This window comes from Ranitomeya variabilis, chromosome 6, assembly GCF_051348905.1.
Source record: "Ranitomeya variabilis isolate aRanVar5 chromosome 6, aRanVar5.hap1, whole genome shotgun sequence".
Lineage (NCBI taxonomy): Eukaryota > Metazoa > Chordata > Amphibia > Anura > Dendrobatidae > Ranitomeya > Ranitomeya variabilis.
In genome coordinates, this window is record NC_135237.1 from 78,140,359 (window position 1) to 78,165,374 (window position 25,016).

At 42.8% G+C, this 25,016-nt stretch overlaps 1 protein-coding gene across 1 annotated transcript in view; it reads right to left on the minus strand.

The window, feature by feature from the left end:
- Positions 1-1,893: 1,893 nt before the first annotated feature.
- LOC143783457 (solute carrier family 22 member 13-like) overlaps positions 1,894-25,016 on the minus strand; it is a 33,397-nt gene continuing 10,274 nt past the window's right edge. The window contains exons 3-10 of the mRNA XM_077271852.1: positions 21,622-21,776; positions 17,034-17,202; positions 15,196-15,316; positions 13,507-13,601; positions 10,880-11,094; positions 9,902-10,010; positions 8,371-8,580; positions 1,894-2,379 (exon numbers count right to left, since the gene is read on the minus strand). Of these exons, the coding sequence (XP_077127967.1) occupies positions 2,286-2,379; positions 8,371-8,580; positions 9,902-10,010; positions 10,880-11,094; positions 13,507-13,601; positions 15,196-15,316; positions 17,034-17,202; positions 21,622-21,776 (1,168 nt within the window). The 3' untranslated portion in view covers positions 1,894-2,285. The remainder of the gene's footprint in view (positions 2,380-8,370; positions 8,581-9,901; positions 10,011-10,879; positions 11,095-13,506; positions 13,602-15,195; positions 15,317-17,033; positions 17,203-21,621; positions 21,777-25,016) is intronic.

The window sequence follows — 25,016 nt, forward strand, 5'->3', positions numbered from 1 at the left end:
TTAATATTTAACCCCTGTCCAAGAGGAACCTGTAAAAAGGCAAAGTCTCATATTTATATTACATGTATATACAGTGTGTACTAGTGCGCATTGTATCACTGCAGGCGATAAATACCTATATCTACTGGTTTGTGAACTCTCTATATCTAAGAGTTCATTGTCGAGATGAAGATTATTAGCAAATCACTGATAGCTGTTATGTTATATAATAAAACTGAATGTTCTGCCTTTTTTTTTTTTTTTTTTTTTTTTTTTTTTTACAGAGTACAACATAAGAGCACAGTTTTCCAAAACATTACATTTCTGGTATTGTAATGCAAGCCAAGATGGTAAAGGCCATAAAATAATACAGACAAGACCGGGCTCATCTGGGGATTCTGTATCTGGGCTGCACTGTGTAGTTAAACAATACAGACCACTTCTTTCTTTAAATAGGACCTGTTAGAAGGTCTAAAGTGATCAGTTTCTGCTCCTATTTTGTTCCCACTGCTCCCCTTAGTAGTCAGTTTTTTTTTTATTTTATCCACAAAAATTCCAAGGCCATATGGTCCTTCTGACCTAACTCACGTCGCTGGGTATTCCCACCAGTTGGCAGTGTTCCTTGATTACAGCATTTTCACATGTGTAACACCCCAGGTTCCTGGTTGTTACAGTGGTATTAACTTCCTCACGGGGAGGGTGATGCCATGCTTGGAAGCAAGGAAGGATCCCTTTAACAGGTGTCACAAACATGCAACATGTTCTTACTCCAGGCCAGAAGGGGGAGCTCTGATCCAGTTTGTGGGTGGCTCCCCTATATATATCCTGGCTGGAGCGAAAGTAGTAGTCTGTCAGAGACAGGGACTGAGTGCAGTCAGGGAGACAGTAGGGGCCGTGCAGACGTGAGGTTCTGCAGCTCCTGGAAAGGAAAGAAAGGAACAGAACAGTTTGTAGAGAGCGTGAAGGAGGAAGGAGCAAAGGCGAAGTGAAGAGCTGGAGAGAAGCTGCGACTGAGCATCTTCCACACTGAAGCACATGAAACCTGTGGCCGGAAGACCGAGGTTGTAGGGGCAACTTTATGCCCCACAGCAGAAACCGGCCAACAGCAGACTGCAAGTCTCCTGTCCACCATTAACACCCGAAGGCAGAGTAGTCATCTGAGTGAGTCAGCCAGAGCCAGGAGTCATCTGAGTGACCCTGTAAAAAGGCTCGCGTTACCTGCCATGCGGTAGTGTCCTACCTAAAGGGGGACAGAAAGAGAGTGAGGACCTTGTGTGAGGCCTAAGGAATCTAGGGACTGCAACACAGCGCAAAGAGGAAGGTTTCCAACCCCACCTGGTTAGGGGGATTCCTGAATCGCTTTCAAGCCGGCCGGACCTCACCAGCACCGTGATCCATACCCTGGACTGTGGCTGCCTTACACCAGTAAAAAGGTAAAGAGACTGCAACCCTGTGTCCTCTGATTCGTTCTACACCATCTACCATCTTTATCTGTACACCGGGAGCCCTGGGGACCCAACTTCACGTGTGGGAAGCCATACCCTCCCTGCTGCCACAACATCACCCCCAGTGGACCCCTTTAAGCAGAGTCGGTCACCCCTGACAGAATACCACAGGTGGCGTCACGAACACTTTCATAAACTTTACTCCCCTTGCATTGGACGAGTAACCCCTAGGCCCTAGTGTGCCCGCTCCACATGTATTAGGCTTGACCTGTTCAGGGCACTTCCCAGCCGCTTCCAATACTATAGCCATTGATGACAATGAGTGATGACAATGTATGTAAAGAACATTGGAATATGATGACACTATATAAGAAAGCATAAAAAATAAAGGATACGCCAACATAACAGTCGGAGCCTAAATGATGTGCACAGTCTTACCATTACCTCTCATGTAATGTTCGAAGGCGCTGGATACTTCTAATATGGTCCTCCTATCTGGTCACCTTACTGTGTTAGATAACAAAACACATCTGTATTTATGCTGCGGCCATATTTATTAATTTACTGAATAAGACTTACAATTAATTGCTGAACTTTGAACAGAAGATAAAACTTTTTAATGCACAGATTTTATTAGACGCTGTCTGTTTATCGGTCTGTGTGCTTCTTATTAAGAAATAAAAACAGCAAACCCATTAATGTCACTGGTGCGGCTGCAATTACTGATCTCCCGAATACTTGGTAAATGCTGTGAACTGTTCTGTTGTTCGTAATTTTACAGGATGGCGACATTTCTGTTATCATGATGATGGCAACGTCAACACAAGCATTACGTTCTTCAAGTAAACCCATCAAATCTTCTTATAAATGAGTTGTTTTTTGCTGTTGTGAAGGGTCCACTACTTTGTCGTCATGATTTTCATATATAAGCGGATTTTTTGGAAAGTTATCAGATCTAAAAAGAAATATATTTTTTTAGACCATTAAGTTGATATGTTTTTTTTCAGGGGTGGGAGGGGATAAACAAAATCTTTAATTGTGCCCACAATGCTAAATCACTAAAATTCTAAATAAACAGTACCATAGAAATGGCTCCTGCTGCTGTTGTTGAAGCTCACCCCACCCCTATATTTGGTTATATGTCAGTGTACTAGGGTATACCCAATTTTTGCAGCTATTTACATGTGTATATGTTATTGTGTGGTTTGTTTTTGACAGTGCTTTGCTTTGACATTTTTGGTTGGTTTTGCTAGCTATGTCATGGGGGAGAAGAGTTTCTGCTTGCCATCTCCAAAATGGAAAAGTCAGTTTGCAGGTACAGTTGCCCGAAAATCCTTCACTGACATTGCTAGGGACAGTGCGTTGTGCCAAGATGTCTACTGGGAGGGATTAGAAGACTTATTTTAAAGCTAGAATTGGCACCTCTTGTTTGTATGTGTTTCACATAAGGTGGTGGTAATGTAGATTGAGAGGTCAGAGTCACACCAGGGACTTTTTACAACCTAACAGCCATCTGGGTTGAGTTCTAATGGGTTTGTAGGAGGATGCTTAGCATTGAGCTTTGGGCTAGATAGGCCATGCGAAGATGATGGACAGAGGTGTAGCATAGAATTAAAATGGACGGGCTGGACAATTTGCATAGACAAGTAAGGGTAAGTTCACATTTGCGTATATGTGTGCAGTGTATCATCTGCATGTGCTAACGCATGCAAGTGCATGCTTATACAGCATTTTTTAATCCGCATCAGCTTACGCATGATGGCAAAAAAACGCTGTGTATGCATGCGTTTGTATGCGTTTTTTGCCTGCGTTTGCGTTTTTATTTGCATGCATTCAATATTTCCAGGAGGACTTGTCTCAATGGGCGTGTCTTAATCAGTTCCTGGACATGCGCAGTCCGAAGTACGCAAGCACATCAAACGCATGCGCACACATGCATTCCCATAGACAGTAATGCGTTTTTTAACGCACTCATCCGCATGCCTGCAAATATTTGACGGATTTTTGACGCTTCATTCGCCGGACCCCACCGCACACCGAGAAACGACGCATGCATACATAGACACATGCGAACTGATGCAAATGCATGTCCCTGCGTACGCCATGTTAAAGATAGGTACGCATGCAGATCTGTGCAGATGATACGCTGTGCACAGAGACGCAAATGTGAAACCACCCTAACAGAGTCGATAAACAGGGTGAAAGCATACATGTCAAGTTAATCCCTATCAACTGCGAAAAGGTAGTAACAGAGATTTCTTACACATTTGTACTAATAGAACTAAACTAAAGGGTGCCATAGAGCCCTCTTGTCTTTTGTGTGCTCAAAGGTTCATGTACCACATAAGTCATGCAGACTGTTGTTCTTCTAGAGAGGTGGTGTCTCTATGAACCTGCACTGAAACAACCAAGGAATTGGCCAAGGAACTGCTCTATCATTATCGCATGGAGTTTGGTGTGGCACCTGTTCCTGTCAGAAGATCTGTGGTGTAGCTCACAGCCACTAAGCGCCCAGCTAAAGGAACTGTTGCCTCTTGTGCCTCTATGGAAAATTAGGAGCTGCAATAAAAGATTTACTGATTCTGCCTATCCGGCTTTCAGGATATTCTTCATCAGGGTTCCAAATACTCATCATTTCCATCACCATCCAACCTTGCTAAGGATTGATCAACCTGTGGAAAGTAGTCTACAATAGTGAAGGTCCATAAAGAGGTTATTCCTAAAGGTACCGGTCACATTAAGCGACGCTGCAGCGATATCGACAACGATGCCGATCGCTGCAGCGTCGCTGTGTGGTCGCTGGAGAGCTGTCAGACAGCTCTCCAGCGACCAACGATGCCGAAGTCCCCGGGTAACCAGGGTAAACATTGGGTTACTAAGCGCAGGGCCGCGCTTAGTAACCCGATGTTTACCCTGGTTACCAGTGTAAATGTAAAAAAAAAAAAACACTACATACTTACATTGCCGTGTCTGTCGCGTCCCCTGCCTTCAGCTTCCCTGCACTGTGTAAGCGCCGGCCCTAAAGCACAGCGGTGACGTCACCGCTGTGCTTTGCTTTACGGCCGGCACTGACACATTCAGTGCAGGAAGCTCTGAGCAGCAGCGCGGACGCCGGGGGATGTGACAGACATCAGAGGTTGAGTATGTAGTGTTTTTTTTTTACTTTTACAATGGTAACCAGGGTAAATATCGGGTTACTAAGCACGGCCCTGCGCTTAGTAACCCGATATTTACCCTGGTTACCATTGTAAAACATTGCTGGCATCGTTGCTTTTGCTGTCAAACACGACGATACACGCCGATCTGACGACCAAATAAAGTTCTGGACTTTCAGCAACGACCAGCGATATCACAGCAGGATCCAGATCGCTGCTGCGTGTCAAACACAACGATATCGCTATCCAGGACGCTGCAACGTCACGGATCGTTGTCGTTCACGTTGCAAAGTCGTTTAGTGTGAAGGTACCTTAACTCTTTCATGTTATCAACTATCCACAGGATCCCTAGATCAGGATGTCCTTTCAGAATGTCAATGTCCTGAATGTTCCACATTCTGCTGGGACCTGTGGTGCATCTGAGATTAGAAGATCATGATGTTTAGCTGACCACAGGTCCTCTTTTGAATCTACATGGCCATTCATGGATTAACAGGCTTTTTGTGGCATGGGGTTTAGAGTTCCTTGTTGTCTATTGACTGTGCTGCTTGTTGGAACCACACTCGTCCATTATATAAACCTGTGTCTGGCTTCCCTCCATGTGAGCAATAGAATCTTCATTCTGTTCTTGGTTGCATTGGAGAAGGTGTTCTGGAGAGTCGCTCTTGTCGTTTTCAGATTGTTGTATGCGGTTTGTTGTGAATCCCTCTTCCCTCCCCTTTTTGGCATTCTTTCATGTTGCTTTTCTGCCTCATTGCTGTGTTCCCATCTTTCTTTTGTATTTTATCTTGTGCGCCTGTCGTTTTATTGTGCCTTTGTTTTCCCCTGTGTGTCCAGCCGGTGTCACCCCTTTTACTCCTGCCCCTTTCTTCCCTGGGGGGAGGGCGGGAACTGCGTAGGATTTCACAGCAGCACAGAGGTACGAGAACTGGGCATTTACACCTTCAGGAGTAACCCCGGAGTTAGGGATAGACTAGGGCTTCCTTAGATTAGGGACAGTAAAGGGTCCCTCTTCCCTGACACTTCTCCATTCACAACATGACAGTAAGTCGGACCCCCACTGCTGCACAATTTATCATATATATATCCTGTGGACAAGTGATGACTTCAAAGGATTATGCCCATCTTTATTTAATGGATACTGCCAGATAGTTTTCAGGATAACAGTTTACTTTTGCAATTTACTGCTTATTAAAATGTGCCACTGTTCTTGAGAAATGAACACTTTTGTTTGCAGCTCTTTTGGCTATCAGTCCGACCACCATTATTGTATCACTAGTAGGCCTTTTTGCTGAGGCTGGCAGGGATTAGGAGGTACCTAACAGTACCTTCCTGTGATCCTGGCCAGCTTAAAAACAGCGCTTATAAAATCAATAGTTAAGAGCTTGTAAGCACTGCACATATTCTGCTATCAGCAGTGGTCGGGCTCTAAGGTAATGTACTGTAAGTAAAAGAAAAGTGTTAATATCTCAAGAGCAGATGAAAATTTTAGTAAGCAGCAAATCACAGCATATCTTGTATTTATGAGCACTATACAGCAATAGGAAAAAGGTCAATTCAGCTCATCATGTTATATTGGAAATACGGTAGCTATCCCCAGAAACTTCCAGGATGGACAGGCATTGGTTTGGGTGTGGTGAAGAGTATGCATTCGTCTGACTTCCAGGTCAATAGCTCTGAATGTTCCAAAAGGAGATGTTCTCAGCACCAAAAGAAAATAGTTAAAACTTAGCCTTTAATCATATAGGATAAAAAAAAAATAGCAGAATGAGCACATAATGAACAACCCCATAGTGCTTACACATTTCGGGTAATATGAGCACCTTCTGCCAATTTTTTTATGCTATATTAGGCTGGTTTCACACTTGCGTTTTGATCTGCAGCGTTTTAGCGCTAAAAAACGCATGCGTTTTTTTCTATACTTAACATTAAAAAATGCATGCGTTTTTTAGCATGCGTTTTGACGCGTTTTCGGCAACGCATGCGTTTTTTGACGCGTGCGTTTAGTTGCAGAAATGCAACCTGTAGTAATTTCTAGCGGCGTTTTTTTGCCACAAAAAAACGCATGCATTTATTCGCGGCAAAAAAATGTATTGCTGTCTATGTAAACGCATGCGTTTTTAAGCACATGTGTTTGCTTGCGTTAAAAATGCATGCGTTTTTATAGAAAAACACAAGAAAACACAAAAAAACCCAAGAAAACCCTAACCCTAACCCTTGGGTTACTAGGGATCCTAACCCTAACCCTATGGTTAGGATCCCTAGTAACCCTAGGGATCCTAACCCTAACCCTTGGGATCCTAACCCTAACCCTTAGGGTTAGGATCCTAACCCTTAGGGTTAGGGTTAGGATCCCTAGGGTTAGGGTTAGGGTTAGGGTTAGGATCCCTAGTAACCCTAGGAATCCTAACCCTAACCCTAACCCTAGGGATCCTAACCCTAACCCTTAGAGTTAGGGTTAGGATCCTAACCCTTAGGGTTAGGGTTAGGATCCCTAGGGTTAGGGTTAGGGTTTGGATCCCTAGGGTTAGGGGTAGGGTTAGGGGTAGGGTTAGGGGTAGGGTTAGGGGTAGGGTTTGGATCCCTAGGGTTAGGGTTAGGGGTAGGATTAGGGTTTGGATCTCTAGGGTTAGGGGTAGGGTTAGGGGTAGAGTTAGGGTTTGGATCCCTTTATCACCTTGATGGTGGGGGGTGGCTTATCAGTGACCTGGTGACCAGGACATTCTTCTAATAAAAAGCTACCCCTAACCCTAACCCTAGGGATCCAAACCCTAACCCTACCCCTAACACTAACCCTAACCCTAACCCTAGGGATCCTAACCCTAACCCTATCCCTAACCCTATGTAATTCTATTAATAGTGGGTTTTCTAGTTGATTTTGATGATTGGCAGCTGTCACACACTTCTCAGCATGCGTTTCAAAAACGCAAACGCAGGAAAAAACGCATGTAAACGAGTCAAAACGCCGCGTTTTTTTCTGCATGCAAAAACGCATGCGTCTAAAAAACGCAGCGTTTGCATGCGTTTACATGCGTTTTTTCACCACCTGCGTTTTTAAAAAAAACGCTGCAGATCAAAACGCAAGTGTGAAACCAGCCTAATTTGAGGCTAAGTTTTAACTACTTTTTGTTTGGAGGCTGGATAACATCTAATTTTGAACCACTGAGAACTATACAACCATACCCATTTGTGAAGACGGGTGTGACCCTTTAAGTAATGGTACCAGCCTTTTAAAGGGGAAAACAGATAATTTTGCACTACTGAAAAAGAGCCCAAAAATGTCCCACTGCTGTAGATCTTAAATAAAGAGGGTGACTATATTTTGTACATATATATATATACATACATATACAGTATATATATTGTTTTCACAATTTCAAGCCATAGTAATGTGACTTATAAGGATATGTGGATCTTTTCCGCTGAAAATCACTGTAGTAATCAGTAGTGATGAGCGAATATACTCGTTTGTGTGACAGCTCTCCAGCGACCACACAACGACTTACCAACGATCACGGCCAGGTCGTATCTCTGGTCGTGATAGTTGGTAAATCGTTTAGTGTAACGGTACCTTTAGCCAGCTTGATTACATGTGGGGATTCCCTAGCAACCAGGCAACCCCCACATGTACTTATGCTGGCTAACAAATGTAAATCATTCAGCTGTGGCGACGAAAACTAAATCTCCGAGCACTAAAAAATACTCGGAGGTCACCCAATCGTGCTCGGGAAATCTCGAGTACCGAGTATATTCGCTCATCACTAGTTCTTACATATTGCAAGCAGATTTACCTTGGAATGCCATTGGCCTCATGAGCATGGTCTTGAAGGTCCCTGTTTCGCGTCTCTGGTAATATGAAGCACAGAAGACCTCCGATGATTGGGCCACTGCCATAAATTGCCATTGGTATTGCTCGGTGGTACTTATCCAGAAGACTAATAAGCGGAGCAATTATTCCAGCTACCCGGGCTGTCATAGAGCAAAGTCCCACTCCATTCTGCCTGGAAGCAGACATAATATCATTGTGAAACATTGCTATTACATTGTTTAGTCTCTCTAAAAATATATTTTAAATCAAATGTATATCATTGGGCTGATTCAATTAATTAAATACGTTTACAATAGAAAATGTTTCATGTCTTATACATCAATGGAAATATTTTACATTGAAGTGGATGTCAGTACAGACAGCAGAGGGACCTTTCCAAGAACTGTACACGCATATACTGTACATACACAATGACCCTAACACATATTGACTATGTTGCCATTTAGGAAACTGAAACCTCACTTCCCCTGAAGAAGCTGGTCAAACCTGTGAAACATGTCAGAGGAGTTGGAAGGGGAAGTCTAAATGTTTTTTAATGGGAATCAGACACCATAGTTTTGCTACCTAATTTGAGAGCAGCATAATGTAGTTGCATAGACCCTGATTCCAGAGACTTATCACTTACGTTATCGGTCTGCTTTGTGAAGCTTTTACAAAATGCCTGTTTTATCAGAAGCAGATCACTAGTAGACTTCTTTTCCTGCTTCCAGGAAATCCAATTCCACCCCCACTTCTGATTGGCAGCTTTCTGCCTATGCACAGTGTACACAGAAAGCAATCAGTGGTGTGGTTGGGGTTAGACAGAGCTCAACATTCAAAGATCTTGTACATCTGCAGCAGACAAAACAGTTCTTAATCAAAACTGCAGCAAGTAACCCAGTAAGTGATACATGGCTAGAATAAGTGTATCTTCCCCTACATCCTGCTGCTCTCAGACGGGGTAGCAAAAACCTGCTGACATTAATCGACTTCAATACAGACTGGTGTACATTTCTGGTCTTATTGCTATGCACCATCCTGCTAAGCTCCGACCACTTATCCAAATAATAAAAAGATGCTAGATTTTTATCTCCAACAGTCCATAATCTTAATAATATTTAATAATCTTTTTTTATTTATATAGCGCCAACATATTCCGCAGCACTTTACAGTTTTGCACACATTATCATAAGGCAAGAGCACAAAAGGTATGACTGCTTGTTTAAACTCTACCCCAGAAAATGAGCAGTCTTGTTTATTTTGGAACTGGTGCCAAAATAAATGTAGATTTCCTCCATTAGAAGAGTCAGATAAGTATGCATGATGCCCGACTCTACCGCTCTAATATTGCCCCATACGGACCGGCACATGGAGTGTTACTATGGGGAGTCCACATGCCGCTGCACATGCTCTGTGTGTACCGCCCTGCTGTGTGTAGGCGGCCATATTCCCAGTTTTGCCCTTTGGTAGATGATGATCATTATTCTACAGTACATATTTTATAATCCACGCACCTGATAATTGTGGGGAATAACTCAGCAGCATAAATATAAGAGATGGAAAAGGAGGCTGCAATCGCAAATTTTCCAATAACTGCCAGCACAGTGACGACAACAGGCAATGCTTAAAAGGAAAGAGAGATTAATAGATTTTACAAGTTATCCTCTGCCAGGGTAACATGGAGGTATGACTATAAAGTCCACAATACACATTTGCTAAAGTTGGATGAAACCACAAATTAAAGTAAACATCTAATAGGAGCATCTGAGTCTCCCCGGAAGGAAATGTTGGTTAAGGATGGAATGGGCTTACAGAATTACAACGCCTAGTCTTTTCTCTCCCCGTGAAATAAGCTGCTGCCAGAGGTCTCTGTGTGTCCGGCCATGGGTTAGTCCCCTAGCCTCATTAAAAACATAAGCATGAGTGTTCGGCAGACCACTAAGGTGTATGGGCACCAGTCAATGCTGCAGGCAATAAGCGCCTAGTCCACCAATAATTATTTTCCATAGAATCAGAACATTGGGAGTGGGGATAAGCATCTTCAGAGAGGAAGAGGACTTGCACTCTAGTGCCACCTAGTGGAAGTAGCAATCCTAAATGTTAATATCGCTCCTTTAAAGGGCCTTGCCACATGACTAAGGATATAAAAGCCAGACTAGACACTCTATTTATAGACACATGTTTTTTGGGGGGCCTTCATCAGTTCCAGTCATCTTCCTTTCTGAAGAGACAATTTGCACATTTGATTTCCTACAGCCTCCTCACGCTGACACGTCAGGCAAGTCACTCTCCACAAGGACAGACGTTCTTTTCTTTTCCCAAACTTCTTTTTGGGAATTATTCTGAATTGTGGTAACTTAATTGCTTAACCATGCATTTCGGCACAGCGGAGCCCTGTGTCGGTGCTGTCACAAGCTTCCTTTTTGTGTTCCTATATGTTTAAGAAGTATATTTCCAAAGTCATATAACAAGATAAGGGTATACTTTCTTACTTCTTGGTATGGCGGTAATGATGAGACAAACAGTTCCTCCCAAGAAGAGACACAGTGACTGACTTAGCTTCCGTCCAAAGATTTGCACTATGAACATGGATCCAAGACGAGATGGAATTTCCACAGCTCCAAATATAAGTTGTGTGAGGTATATGTCCAGCCCAAAGCTGCCGACATTTAGACTTAGCCCATAGTACACCAGACTGTTCACAAACCTGCAACCAGATCAGAAACTAACAATGAAACTCAACGAGTATAGAAAATGGAAACTGTTCCTCATAATATTTTTTTACTTTGTAGTTGTATTTTTTCTATTCTTCATGCTTTCACATAAATATTACATCAAATACCATATCAAATATGCCTGGTCTGATAGCATATGTGATTTAATATATACTCTACATGTATAACTCTCACTGTATTCTTTCCTGGAAACCCTCAACCTGAGAAGAACATGATGTCATGTTAGGAAATGAGAGAGCACAGACGAAGCACTGCACAACCCCAACCCTGCTCAGATATCATAAAATATGTTGATACTACACTCTTCAATATTGAAGTTGCAACACCAAGAAGGAAAATTCATGGAAGTTTGGAAATAGAAATGTTAATAATATGCAAATGATGAGAAAATGGAAACAAAATTATCAAAACATCTTGATTTATTCAGTATCAGCTATGAGTTCCAAGTGCAGAAATCCCAGCACTTACATACCATGACTGCTATCAATCAGGTTGTTAATGGATGCCTGAAGGAAGTTCTATTTTGGCCACCCAAATCATCAAGATCTGCTGCTGGCAGTTCCCGTTGCAAATACTGATTAATGATGTCCCAGATGGCATTGTACAAGCTCGCTTGCTTGTCAGGTCCTCTTGCTCCATTCCAACACCTTTGCAGCATCTGCTTTCCAATCAGGGTCTCCAGACTTCCCCTGTTCCCTCTGATCATGCCACCCTTGCGCCAACATGCTATGGCATTGTAGGTCAGAGCAGCCCATTACTAGTTCCTCTTAATTTCTTTAAGATTTGTTGTGCCACCCCCATCCAGCATGGCAACTACATTGCATACCTCATCAGTGTGTGTGGCGTATCCCCGGGGTGACTACACAGTATGTTGAGAAACATTGTTCTATAGAATCCAAATATATGGGAAAGCAGCTTGTGTGGTACATATACACTCACAAACTCCTAATATTAGCTGAGAATCTTATGTATATAGCATTAATATTGTAATTATATTACCGTATATACAGCACTTTTTTCCCTAATTTTTAATGTTCTCGCTTTTGTTATTTATTGTGATAATTACTCCAATATCATTTTGTGAGAACATTTCTATTATGTGTGGTGAATCTACACTGCTCCATAAAACTGGACACTGTGGTTCCAGGTTGAGATAAAAGTTGACTCGTACTGGAAATGCTCAGTGGTTTTCCATTGATTAGAAATATTTCCTTGGTTGTGGCAAACAACCTGGTCTTCTATGTTTATGGCTACCAAATTGTATTTTCCTCTCTCAAGCAGCACGTTGATCATTGACTTGAGAAACCAATCCTTAACTGAAATATACACTAATGAATCTTTCTCACCCATGCCAAAACACAATCCACAATTCACCCAGGTTATATGATAATAATCCACAGGAACGCTAAGAAAATAAAGTGAAGAGACATCAATGGGTAATGAATTCTGAGATACATGGAACTTCAAACCCAACGCGACCCTTTCACTGTCATTTCATTCTTGCTCAAATCTTACCATAATAAAGATTAAAAAAAAAAAACTTTTTAAGGCTTGATTAAAAAATCATTTGCTTTTTTATGTCTACAGCTCATATGCAGGGCAGTGAGTCTGCATGGTAACAGACCTCAAGAAAACCCTATGTAATCTGGTCCTGACTCCTTCTTCCATAGGTCCCTTATCTCTTGCTAACCTATCAAATGTTTGCAAGCAAGAAGCAAAAGACAAATAATGAGGAGTATCACTACAGGATCTGACTACACAGGTTTGTTTGTAGTCTGTAACCATGGAGACAGATACTTCCATAGGAGCTGAAGACACAAAACAGAAGGAGATTTTACATCAACGATATTTGCCTATTTGGTTCATGTTTTATACCAGATGCATTTTTGCAATAAAACAACTACTGTAAAGTCGGACATAGCTTTTAGAGGGGTTGTCCCTCTGTACGTCACTCTGTACACTGTGCGTTAACCTATCATAATCAGCCAACCATGGAATGGATTGGTTGGGTCCCCCCTATAGCAGCTTTCAGTTTTGGGTATATATCGAGCACCTTGACATCTACTGTATATGACCCAATGAGGCAAATGGACAGGTGTCATGGGTGTGACACAATCCCTTTAATTTTAAGAAAATTAGAAAGGAGATACAGTAAAATGTTTATGTATACTTGAAAAAAATAGTTTCTGTCCACAAAGGAAGCATTATTTCCCATCACCATAGTATCAGTCATGTCTACCAAGTTTCCATGTGTAGAAATTATCTCAAAGCCAATAATGCAAAAAGGCTCTGAAAAAGAAACTCAGGACTGGGACAAGATGTTTAATTCGTGCATCCTCATGTGTACAGTGGGACATTATTCAGGTTATTGTCATTGAACTTACCATATGAAACTCATGACAAGAGTGATTCTTCTCAAACTGGGAAGTCGGAACATATCGACCATAGATCCAGATTTCATCTGCTTTTCTTCTTGTAACTGATTAAAGAAATACCTTGATTAGGAGTTATATGGTGGATTCCGATAGTACTCACCTCTTTTGGCTTTTTACCTATTTTGTTACATTATAACTTGTGTTTAAATATTTTTGTAATCTGATTTGTGTGTGATGCATCAGCACTAGTCTAAGTTGATGAAGTGAAGTGAGAAAAATATAGGCAAAAATTAAATTTAAGGGATCAAGTAACTGAAAATTAGAATGTGCATATGTATTCACCCTTTTCGCGATGAAGCACCTAATAATTTCTGCTGCAAGCAACTACCTTCATAAGTCAAATGCTTAGTGACAGGACGTTCACCTGTGTGCAATCTAAGTGCCACATGTCTGCCAGCATATGCACTTTACCTTTTCTGAAAGGCCACAGAGGCTGCAACACCATTAAGCGAGGGGCACCACTAACCAAACAACACCATGAAGGCCAAGGAGATCTCCAAACAAGTCAGGGACAAAGTCATTGAGAAGTACAAGTTAGGTTTGGGTTATAAAAAAAATATCCCAACCTCTGATGATTCCCCGGAGCACCATCAAATTCATTATCATCAAATGGAAAGAACATGGTACCACAACAAACCTGCCGAGAGGGAGGGCCACCCACCATAACTCTCAGCCCAGGCAAGGATGGTATTAATCAGAGAGGCAGCACAAAGACCAAGGGTAACCCTGAAGGAGCTGCAGAGTTCCCCACCAAAGACTGGAGTATCTGTCCATGTGACCACAACAAGCACAACAACCCTCTATAGAGGTGACCTTTATGGAAGAGAGGGTAGGAAAAAGCCTTTACTTACACACAAAAATTGTAAGTATTCTTTTGAGTTTGAGACATGTGGGAGACTCCCTAAATGTATGGAGGAAGGTGCTGTGGCTAGATGTGATCAAAATCAAGGTAAACCCAAAGAACACCATCCTCACAATGAAACGTGGTGGCAGCATCATGCTGTGGTGATGTTTTTTGGCAGCAGGGACAGGGTAAATGGTCCAAGTCGAGGGAAAGATTGATGGTGTGAAATACAGGGATATTCTTGAGCAAAACCTGTTTCAATCTGTTAGTGATTTGAGACTGGGATGGAGGTTCCCCTTTCAACAAGACAATGAAACAAAGCACACTGCTAAATCAACACTCAAGTGGTTTAAGGGGAAATGTTCTGGAGTGGCCTAGTCAAAGCCCAGACCTTATCCAAAGCGACTTGCAGCTGTAATTACCACAAAAGGAGGCTCTACAAAATACTGACTTTAGGAGGTGAATTGTCATGTACACTGAAGTTTTCTGTAACTTTTTTCTTATTTGTTGTTAGCTTCACACTAAAAATAACACCAAATGTTCACAGTTGTAGGCATGTTCTTTACGTGAACTGATGCAAGCCCTAAAAAAAACCTGAAATTCCAGGTTGTCAGGTAGTAAAGCACGAAAAATGCCAAGGTGAGTGAATACTTTTGCAAGCCAAATTTTTCTAAACCAGGACAACTTTTTCTGTATGGGTTTTAGTAGAGGGAAGCTGCTGGACGAAGTCTCGAGCGAGTGTAAATATATTACTTCACTGTTATCTAGGATATATGAACTCTAGGTTTTGTTACCTGTGTTAGTAAATCCTCTGGTAAAGTCCGTCTATTAAAAGTCGCTGCTTTTTGAAGGAGATTTTTTGCTTTCTCATTTTTTCCTTTAGTTAAAAGCCACCTGGGTGATTCTGGAAGAAACCTGCATAAAGTAGCATTACATTACATATACTTATAAATGTATATTTAACACAGATCTCTAGTTATTGCTAATAAATTGTATGTGAGGAATGGATGTCTATACACTACAATAATGTTATGTGAACTTTTATATGAACTTTTTATTTTCATTTGCGCCAGAAAGGCTGTTTTGTGTTACTATTTTCGCTTTATGAAGCAATAAACCACCCAGAGACTTGAATACAAGGTGTTCCTGTGTCTACCTCGGGAAGCAGATGAGTGAGCCGACGTTCCACACATTTTAACATTTAACGCAAACCTTCTTGTGTAATCAGTGCTAGAAGTCTTCAGTTAATGATATGCCCCTGTGCTCCGTGGCGAAACTCCAGGCAGAGGCTGATCTTGGGGCTCTAAGCCAAAGAAACGAAGGAGAGACCTGCCCACAGGCCGCCCCGAAGCACAAACAGTCTGTCTCTCTATGATGGGGAACATGTTTGTGCTTCGGGGCGGCCCGTGGTCCGGTCTTTCCTTGGTTCCTCTGGCTTAGAGCAGGAAGATAAGACTCTGCCTACAGTCCCGCCCCGGAGCATGGGCATCTCATATAAGGTACCTTCACACGAAGCGACGCTGCAGCGATAGCGACAACTATGCTGATCGCTGCAGCGTCGCTGTTTGATCGCTGGAGAGCTGTCACACAGACCGCTCTCCAGCGACCAACGATGCCGAGGTCCCCGGGTAACCAGGGTAAACATCGGGTTGCTAAGCGCAGGGCCGCGCTTAGTAACCCGATGTTTACCCTGGTTACCAGCGTAAAAGTAAAAAAAACAAACAGCACATACTTACATGCGTCCCCCAGCGTCTGCTTCCTGACACTGACTGAGCTCCGGCCCTAACAGCAGAGCGGTGACGTCACCGCTGTGCTTTCACTTTCACTTTAGGGCCGGCGCTCAGTCAGAGAGCAGGAAGCAGACGGCAGGGGACGCGCAGGTGAGTATGTGCTGTTTGTTTTTTTTACTTTTACGCTGGTAACCAGGGTAAACATCGGGTTACTAAGCGCGGCCCTGCGCTTAGTAACCCGATATTTACCCTGGTTACCAGTGTAAAACATCGCTGGTATCGTTGCTTTTGCTTTCAAACACAACGATACACAGCGATCGGACGACCAAATAAAGTTCTGGACTTTATTCAGCGACCAGCGACATCACAGCAGGATCCTGATCGCTGCTGCGTGTCAAACGAAACGATATCGCTAGCCAGGACGCTGCAACGTCACGGATCGCTAGCAATGTCGTTTCGTGTGAAGGTACCTTAACTGAAAACTTCTAACACTGATTACACAAGAACTACAAGATGGATTTCTTCACCCCAGGCATGATTTTAATCAGTATAACAATGTCAACCAGACAATGCATATAGTTTACTTAGCAAAATCCTGCTGACAGGTTCGCTTTAAACATTTTAATTTTAAGATTTTCATTTGTATGATTTGCTCAACAACATGGATTTAGTTTTTTTTAGATGTTTTCCTCTAATTCAACATTTCAGACTTTTTAAAATTATGCGCATTTGTACTATAGTACCCTAGCAGAGTAAAAAATATTTTTATTTTGTTGGGGGGGGGGGGGGGGGGATGTTTGAAGAATAATACATTTTCCACAGCATCTGTTCTTAATCACAATTCCATCAAGTAGAACATCACTAGTTTTAATCTTACACTGTTTCTTGCTACCTTTACTTACCAAATATAGAAGACTAATAAGCCCGTAGGCGCAGAGGATACGATCTGCAGCAGCCTCCAACTCCTAATTCCATAACCAAGTCCGGCCAGACCCATCTGCCCTACCGCAAAGCAGACGTGGCCAATGATAGTGGCGTACGCACGATGAGATGATCCCACCCACTCTGCAACTGTTATATAAAAATCGGATATTACAGAAAATAGGAAAAAAATATCTGTTACTAAAATAGAAATTGTGTAGGTTTTTGCATAAATCACGTAACAATGGTATAATATGTTCTTTATCATAAAACGTTCGCTTTATACAACTTAAGATTTTCTTAATAAAAAAAAGTTGCTTGTAAACATTTATTAGGATTTATGTTTAAAGGGGCATTCTGAGCTCTAAATACATTTCTGCAGTCATCCTATGTGATTGCAGAATATGGAATCATGACAGTGTGCAAAAGTCACAATTCCCCAGTATTTCCAGGGCGAGAAGGCAATCACATGACAACAAATGCAATTTGTATACCTGCTGTCACATGCTGACTAGATTCAACAGAACAGTGAGGGAAGTGAATTAGAATCCCGTTGGTACGTGACTGAATATTGCCTTGAGGTCATGTAACTACCCACTTGTGAGGAGAATCTTGACAGTGTGCGCATTGCACACTGTCACAAATATCAGTAGTATAACTAGAGTCCTATGGGACCTGATGCAAAATTTGGATCTGGACTCCCACTGGCATGTTAGTCACATGTTCTATTCCCTGCAGTAATGTCCATTGTCCTGGCCCCCTTCCTGTTATAATATCCCCCATCCTTGCCCCCTTCCTGTAATAATGTCCCTGCTCTGGGGCTTTGTTCCAACACATAAAAAATAATAAATGATTATTCTTTTCCTGTCAAGCATCCTTTTCCTGCTCCATAGAAAAGGGAGGATAGCGCACGTTAGCGACACCATGCGCCACCCAAGATGGGCACAGCAACGTCAGCTGCTGGCCGATTGCTGTTTATTTTTGCATTCTCCCCCAGGGGAATATGTCAATACATTATGTGTATCTATAAACCAAAAAGCACCAACACCAGCTTTTTTGTCCAAAATAGCAAATAATACTTTATTAAAGATAATAGAATAAAAACAGATAAACGGGGAATATGGGGAAGCATGCAACAGTGCAGCACAAACCGTGCCCACTAAGAGCCGTGGACGGCATATCTCTATAATATAAATGAACAATGCATAGATGGAATAGGCATATTACAGCATAGACAGATATATAGCCACTGTTGGCTCTATTCAGATGCCATAAGGATATAGGGCATTTACCATAAATACATAGGGGGCATTTGGTAATATAACATACAAACTGACGTAAAAAACATACCCAGGTATATGTGCCCGTCACCACGCCGTACACCGCTGACCCCGACGCGCGTTTCGGTTATGTAAACCTTCCTCAGGTTTACATAACCGAAACGCGCGTCGGGGTCAGCGGTGTACGGCGTGGTGACGGGCACATATACCTGGGTATGTTTTTTACGTCAGTTTGTATGTTATATTACCAAATGCCCCCTATGTATTTATGGTAAATGCCCTATATCCTTATGGCATCTGAATAGAGCCAACAGTGGCTATATATCTGTCTATGCTGTAATATGCCTATTCCATCTATGCATTGTTCATTTATATTATAGAGATATGCCGTCCACGGCTCTTAGTGGGCACGGTTTGTGCTGCACTGTTGCATGCTTCCCCATATTCCCCGTTTATCTGTTTTTATTCTATTATCTTTAATAAAGTATTATTTGCTATTTTGGACAAAAAAGCTGGTGTTGGTGCTTTTTGGTTTATTGTAATGTTGCAGCTTGTCCTGCTTACGTCCATACTAGTTGTGGGGAATATTATTTTGCTATTTTGTTCCATGGTGGGACTTTATATTTAGTCATCTTTTCCCCACATGTTTAGGATGTCAATTGTTGTATATTTATTATTATGTGTATCTAGAATGGTTTCATAGACAAATACAACTACTGCAATAGAAAAATAAAAAATTATGGCTTTTGTAATATGACGATGAAAAATGAAAATAAAAAAATTAGACCCAAAATAGGCTGACCCTCGAAGACTTACAGTAATTGGTTGTCTGAAAAAGGCAACCTGTACTGAGATTAAAGCCTGTCCAACGATCTAGCTTTATAAACTATATGGACAGAGATACAAATGTGGTTTTACAGGCCTGTCAGTAAAATTATTGTCTATTCATGTAACATGGACAGGAAAGGCTCGATGTTAGTGACTCTCTATTCTAGCTATTAGAATACTGAGCAGGGGACATCCCTCTATTAAGTTCATATGCTTTCATTGGATGTATGGTAAAGGGATTGCCCTGATGATAGAATTTAATTGTCTTCCTATTCACCTGAATGTGCTTTTATGTTACATTTACATTTGTGGTATTAAACAGCCACCAACAGGTACATGATTTCCAATCGGTGGTCATTTGTTAGCTTATTTACAGGCAGATTGCATAATATGTGCACAGAATGAAAAGTAATTGATCATCTCTGCAACGCAAGTACAAATGTTTTTCTTGTTCAGCGGGTGATCGGCAGCCTGTTTACACTGCACTGTTATCGAGAAACGAGAATTTGTATGATCGCTCGTCCCAATAATTGTGCAGTGTAAATGCACATTGAGGTTGTGTTTGAGCCAAGAAAATTATATTGTGAGCCCGATGGGGTTTAGAAACTGACAGGAGCGAACAGAGCACTGGGGAAAGTAGATAACCAAAAATATATAACAATAGGTGAGTAAAGAATCCTCTTAAAGGGAATCTGTCACCTACTTTTTTTGTATTTAAATGGAACCTGTCACCACGTTTTTGGAAGATGGGATAAAAATAGCGTTAAATAGGGGCAGAGGTGGGCGTTACATTAGTGTGTTTGTTATGCGTTTATTACCCACCTAAGTTGCCGAAATACCTTTGCAAAGTCTCCGTTTTCGCCTGTCAATCAGGCTGGTCTGGTCAAAAGGGCGCTGTCTTCCCCCAGATTTTGCGTAGTTTTCCGTTGGTGGCGTAGTGGTGTGCGCATGCCCAAGGTCCCGAATCCACTGCCAGGGGATTTAAAAGAGCGCGCTGTTCGTTATTTCCTTGGTGATCGGTGGGCGCGGCCATCTTCCTTTGGCCGCGCGTGCGCAGAAGCGGCGCTCTGCTGGCCGCGGCTTCAGGAAAATGGCCGCCGCGATATCCATCTGCGCACGCGCGGCATCCCGCAGCCATTTTCCTGAAGCCGCGGCCAGCAGAGCGCCGCTTCTGCGCACGCGCGGCCAAAGGAAGATGGCCGCGCCCACCGATCACCAATGAAATCACGAACAGCGCGCTTTTTTAAATCCCCTGGCAGAGGATTCGGGACCTTGGGCATGCGCACACCACTACGCCACCAACGGAAAACTACGCAAAATCTGGGGGAAGACAAGACGCCCTTTTGACCAGACCAGCCTGATTGACAGGCGAAAACGGAGACTTTGCAAAGGTATTTCGGCAACTTAGGTGGGTAATAAACGCATAACAAACACACTAATGTAATGCCCACCTCTGCCCCTATTTAACGCTATTTTTATCCCATCTTCCAAAAACGTGGTGACAGGTTCCCTTTAAGCTGCAGCCACCGCCATCAGGGGCTTATCTACAGCATTCTGTAATGCTGTAGATAAGCCCCCGATATATCCTGAAAGATAAGAAAAACAAGTTATATTATACTCACCCAGGGGCGGTTCCGGTGCTGTCCGGTCCGATGGGCGTCGCGGTCCGGCGCCTCCTATCTTCATGTGATGACGTCCTCTTCCTTGCTTCTGTCGCGGCTCCTGCGCAGGCGTACTTTGTCTGCCCTGTTGAGGGCAGTGTAAAGTACTGCAGTGCGCAGGCGCTGGGATTCTCGGACCTTTCCCGGCACCTGCAAACTGCCGTACTTTGCTCTGCCCTCAACAGGACAGATAAAGTACGCCTGCGCAGGAGCCAAGACAGAAGCAAGGAAGAGGACGTCATCACATGAAGATGGGAGGCGCCGGACCGCGACGCCCATCGGACCGGACAGCACCGGAACCGCCCCTGGGTGAGTATAATATAACTTGTTTTTCTTATCTTTCAGGTTACATCGGGGGCTTATGTACAGCATTACAGAATGCTGTAGATAAGCCCCTCATGGCGGTGGCCACAGCTTACATACGAAAAAGTAGGTGACCGATTCCCTTTAAATTGCAATAATTTTTAACACTTGCGAACGTGCTCAGATAAGGTGTTATGCGAGCATGATCGGGTGTTGAGTGTCTTCGACGTGCTCGAAAAATATGTTCAAGTTCCCGCGGCTGCATCTCGCGGCTGTTCGACAGCCGAAACACATGCAGGGTTCGCCTAGCAAACAGGAAGTCCCTATATGTGTTGCGGCTGTCGAACAGCCGCGAGACATGCAGCCGCGGGGACTCGAACATATTTTTCGAGCATGAAGAAGACACTCAGCACCCAAGCATGCGTGGGTAACACCTAACCCGAGCACGTTCGCTCATCACTAGATAACATTCAATATCTGAAGAAAGCGTAAAGTACCTAATACAAGATTATTAATCAGGACTCCTGACATGGCGATTCCCACAACACATCTCAGCGCTGTATAGACGTAGAAGTCCGTAACAAATGCCGCTCCCATGCCGAACGAGAACATCAGTAACATGGAAAGTAATATAACAGGACGCCTTCCAATCCTTTAAAACACAGCAATAACATTTTAATTGTACCTCTTCACTCATATACAAAGTGCTTAGTATTATATTTTGCCAAAAATCTGTCCGTGAAGTTAGAGAAGCCCTCCCACTAACTTTTTTTTATTGATTAAATGTCTGTGCATGTAATAGAGTGTGAGTGTACTAATATACTCACCTACCTCCGCTGTCCTACATAGAGTGTGAGTGTGCTAATATACTCACCTACCTCCGCGCTCTCCGGTGTCCAGCACCGTTCTCCTGCTCTTCTCAATCACGTCATCACTCTGCAGACTCTCCGGGTTATGCAGAACACAACGTGATCCAGAAAGGATTTTTACAATGTGAGCCTATGAAGCTTCAGGACAAGGCTCCATAGGCTTTCACTGTAAGGCCGGGGTCACACTTTCAAATTCAATGCGAGAAACTTGTGCGAGTCTCTCGCATCTATTCCCGGCACTGCCGCTGGCAGTTCGGACTGAAGCGTTCAGCTGCATAGAAATACATGTAGCCGCAAACTCTGGTCCCGAGTGCCGGTGGCAGTGCCTGGTATTAATGCGTGAGTTTCTCTCATTGCACTCACACGTGTGACTCCGGCCTAAAAGATTTCGGGCTCAGGCATAGGGTGTAGAATGAACCAGATAGTCTCATTTGCGATTACGTCACTCAGAAGAGCAGAAGAAAGACACCTGAGAGAGTGGAGGTAGGTGAGTATATTAATACACTCACACTATATTACAAGCACAGACATTTAATCAATACAAATTTAGTGGGAGGTCTTCTTTAAGATTCATCACAGAACTTGACCGGTCCTAGGAGGATTCCACACTTGAAAAGAAAATGCTTTCAGTTGGTTGAACACTGTGCACTGGCTATGAACACCTTGGATGTGGAAAAAAATGATTTGTACAACAGTTAGGCTATGTGCACACGATGCGGATTTAGTGCGGATCCGCAGCGTTTATTTCTGCGCAGAAACGCTGCAGATCCGCAAAGTGATTTACAGTACAATGCAAATCAATAGGGAAAAAAAAAAGCTGTGCTAATGGTGCGGAAAATTCCGCATGAAAAACGTTGCGGATCAAAAGAAGTAGCATGTCACTTATTTTGTGCGGATCTGCAGCGTTTCTGCACCCTTCCATTTTAGAAATCCGCAGGGGTAAAAAACGCATGAAATCCACACAAAATCTGCAGCAAATCCGCAACAAAAACGCACAAGATCCGCATAAAAAACGCATCAAATCTGCACCTGCGTTTTCTGCCAGGAGATGCGGATTTTGATGAGTCGTTGTATACCTTATGTTAAATTTTAGTCTGCAATCTTCATTCCTTTTTTAAATTGTAAGACCCTCTGATAAGCTGTTTGCAGCCAGATCCAAGTTTCAGATTTTTCTCTTGTGGGAATGTCTCTCCCAGTAATTCAGTCAGGATGTGAGCTGTGGGTATGCAGGACACTGCTGTAGTCATTAGCTTATGTATCAGCACAGCTTCTATCCTACATTTATCTCCTATTTATGTGCTTTCTTCCTTATCTATAACTTGTCTTCTCTGCCCTCCTTAACACTGTAAAAACTTCTTTCTCATTCCATTGTGTGGAGATTTGTGTATAACTCCCTCCCTGCTGCTATCTTTAAAACTAATAGAAGGGAGAGCCATTAAAGGTACCGTTACACTAAACGACTTACCAACGATCACGACCAGCGATACGACCTCGCCGTGATCGTTGGTAAGTCGTTGTGTGGTCGCTGGGGAGCTGTCAGACAGCTCTCTCCAGCGACCAACGATCAGGGGAACTACTTCGGCATCGTTGAAACTGTCTTCAACGATGCCGAAGTCCCCCTGCAGCACCCGGGTAACCAGGGTAAACATCGGGTTACTAAGTGCAGGGCCGCGCTTAGTAACCCGATATTTACCCTGGTTACCATTGTAAAAGTAAAAAAAAAAAAACACACTACATACTCACATTCTGATGTCTGTCACGTCCCCCGGCGTCCACAGGGTTAAAACTGCTTTTGGCAGGAGCGCTGGTAATGCACGCGCTGCCGAGAGCTTCCCTGCACTGAATGTGTCAGCGCCGGCTGTAAAGCAGAGCGTCACCGCTGTGCTCTGCTTTACGGCCGGCGCTGACACAGTCAACCCTGTGGACGCCGGGGGACGTGACAGACATCAGAATGTGAGTATGTAGTGTTTTTTTTTTTTGTTTTTTTTTTACAATGGTAACCAGGGTAAATATCGGGTTACTAAGCACGGCCCTGCACTTAGTAACCCGATATTTACCCTGGTTACAAGTGAACACATCGCTGGATCGGCGTCACACACACCGATCCAGCGATCACAGCGGGTGATCAGCGACCAAAAAAAGGTCCTGATCATTCCCATCGACCAACGATCTCCCAGCAGGGGCCTGATCGTTGGTCGCTGTCACACATAACGATAATCGTTAGAGGGATCGTTGCTTACGTCACCAAAAGCGTGACGTTGCAACAATATCGTTAATGATATCGTTATGTGTGACTCAGCCTTTAGACTGTTTGGGAATTTCATTTGTCTGTTTCGTTCCAGGAACAGACAATTGTAATTCATGTAGAAAATGTATCTGTTGCATAACTGATGCAAACAGAAGCAGAGGAGTTCCAGTGATTATTTGTCTGTTCCTAAAACAGAACAAAGAAATTGAAAGTCAAATTGCAAGTGTGAACACAGCCTAACAGACCTTACAGCCGCGAAATGGTAGAACATTTTAAGGAAGACTATTTAGAAAATTGCTTAATTTGCATTTAGGAAGCAAATGAACAATACAAAAACTTCTGTGCAAGGACGATCACAGCCTTTAAATATTGATTCCATTTACAGTTTTAAGCTCTCGGGTTCTGTGCTGATCTAACATCTCAGCTATTTTACATTATCTAGTGAAACGTTCCTTTCTACGGTGTATGAAAACAAATTGCACCATAAATAAGAAGGTGATGGTGGGATTTTGCTGTTCTGGATGAGATTTGTTTTTCATACTGCATGTGATATAAGTATATTACAGTCCACTGACAAATTCTAAATAATGGGTTATATTTTAAAAAATTGGGGACATCAGAATACTTCTCGCCACGGAAAAAAATGTATTCGATCCTTAACCACTTCTGGGCCGCCAATAGACTATTGCCTTCACCCCCGGACCATTTTCCGTTTTTGTTTTTTTGCTTCCCTTCTTCCCAGAGCCATAACTTTTTTATTTTTCCACAAATATAG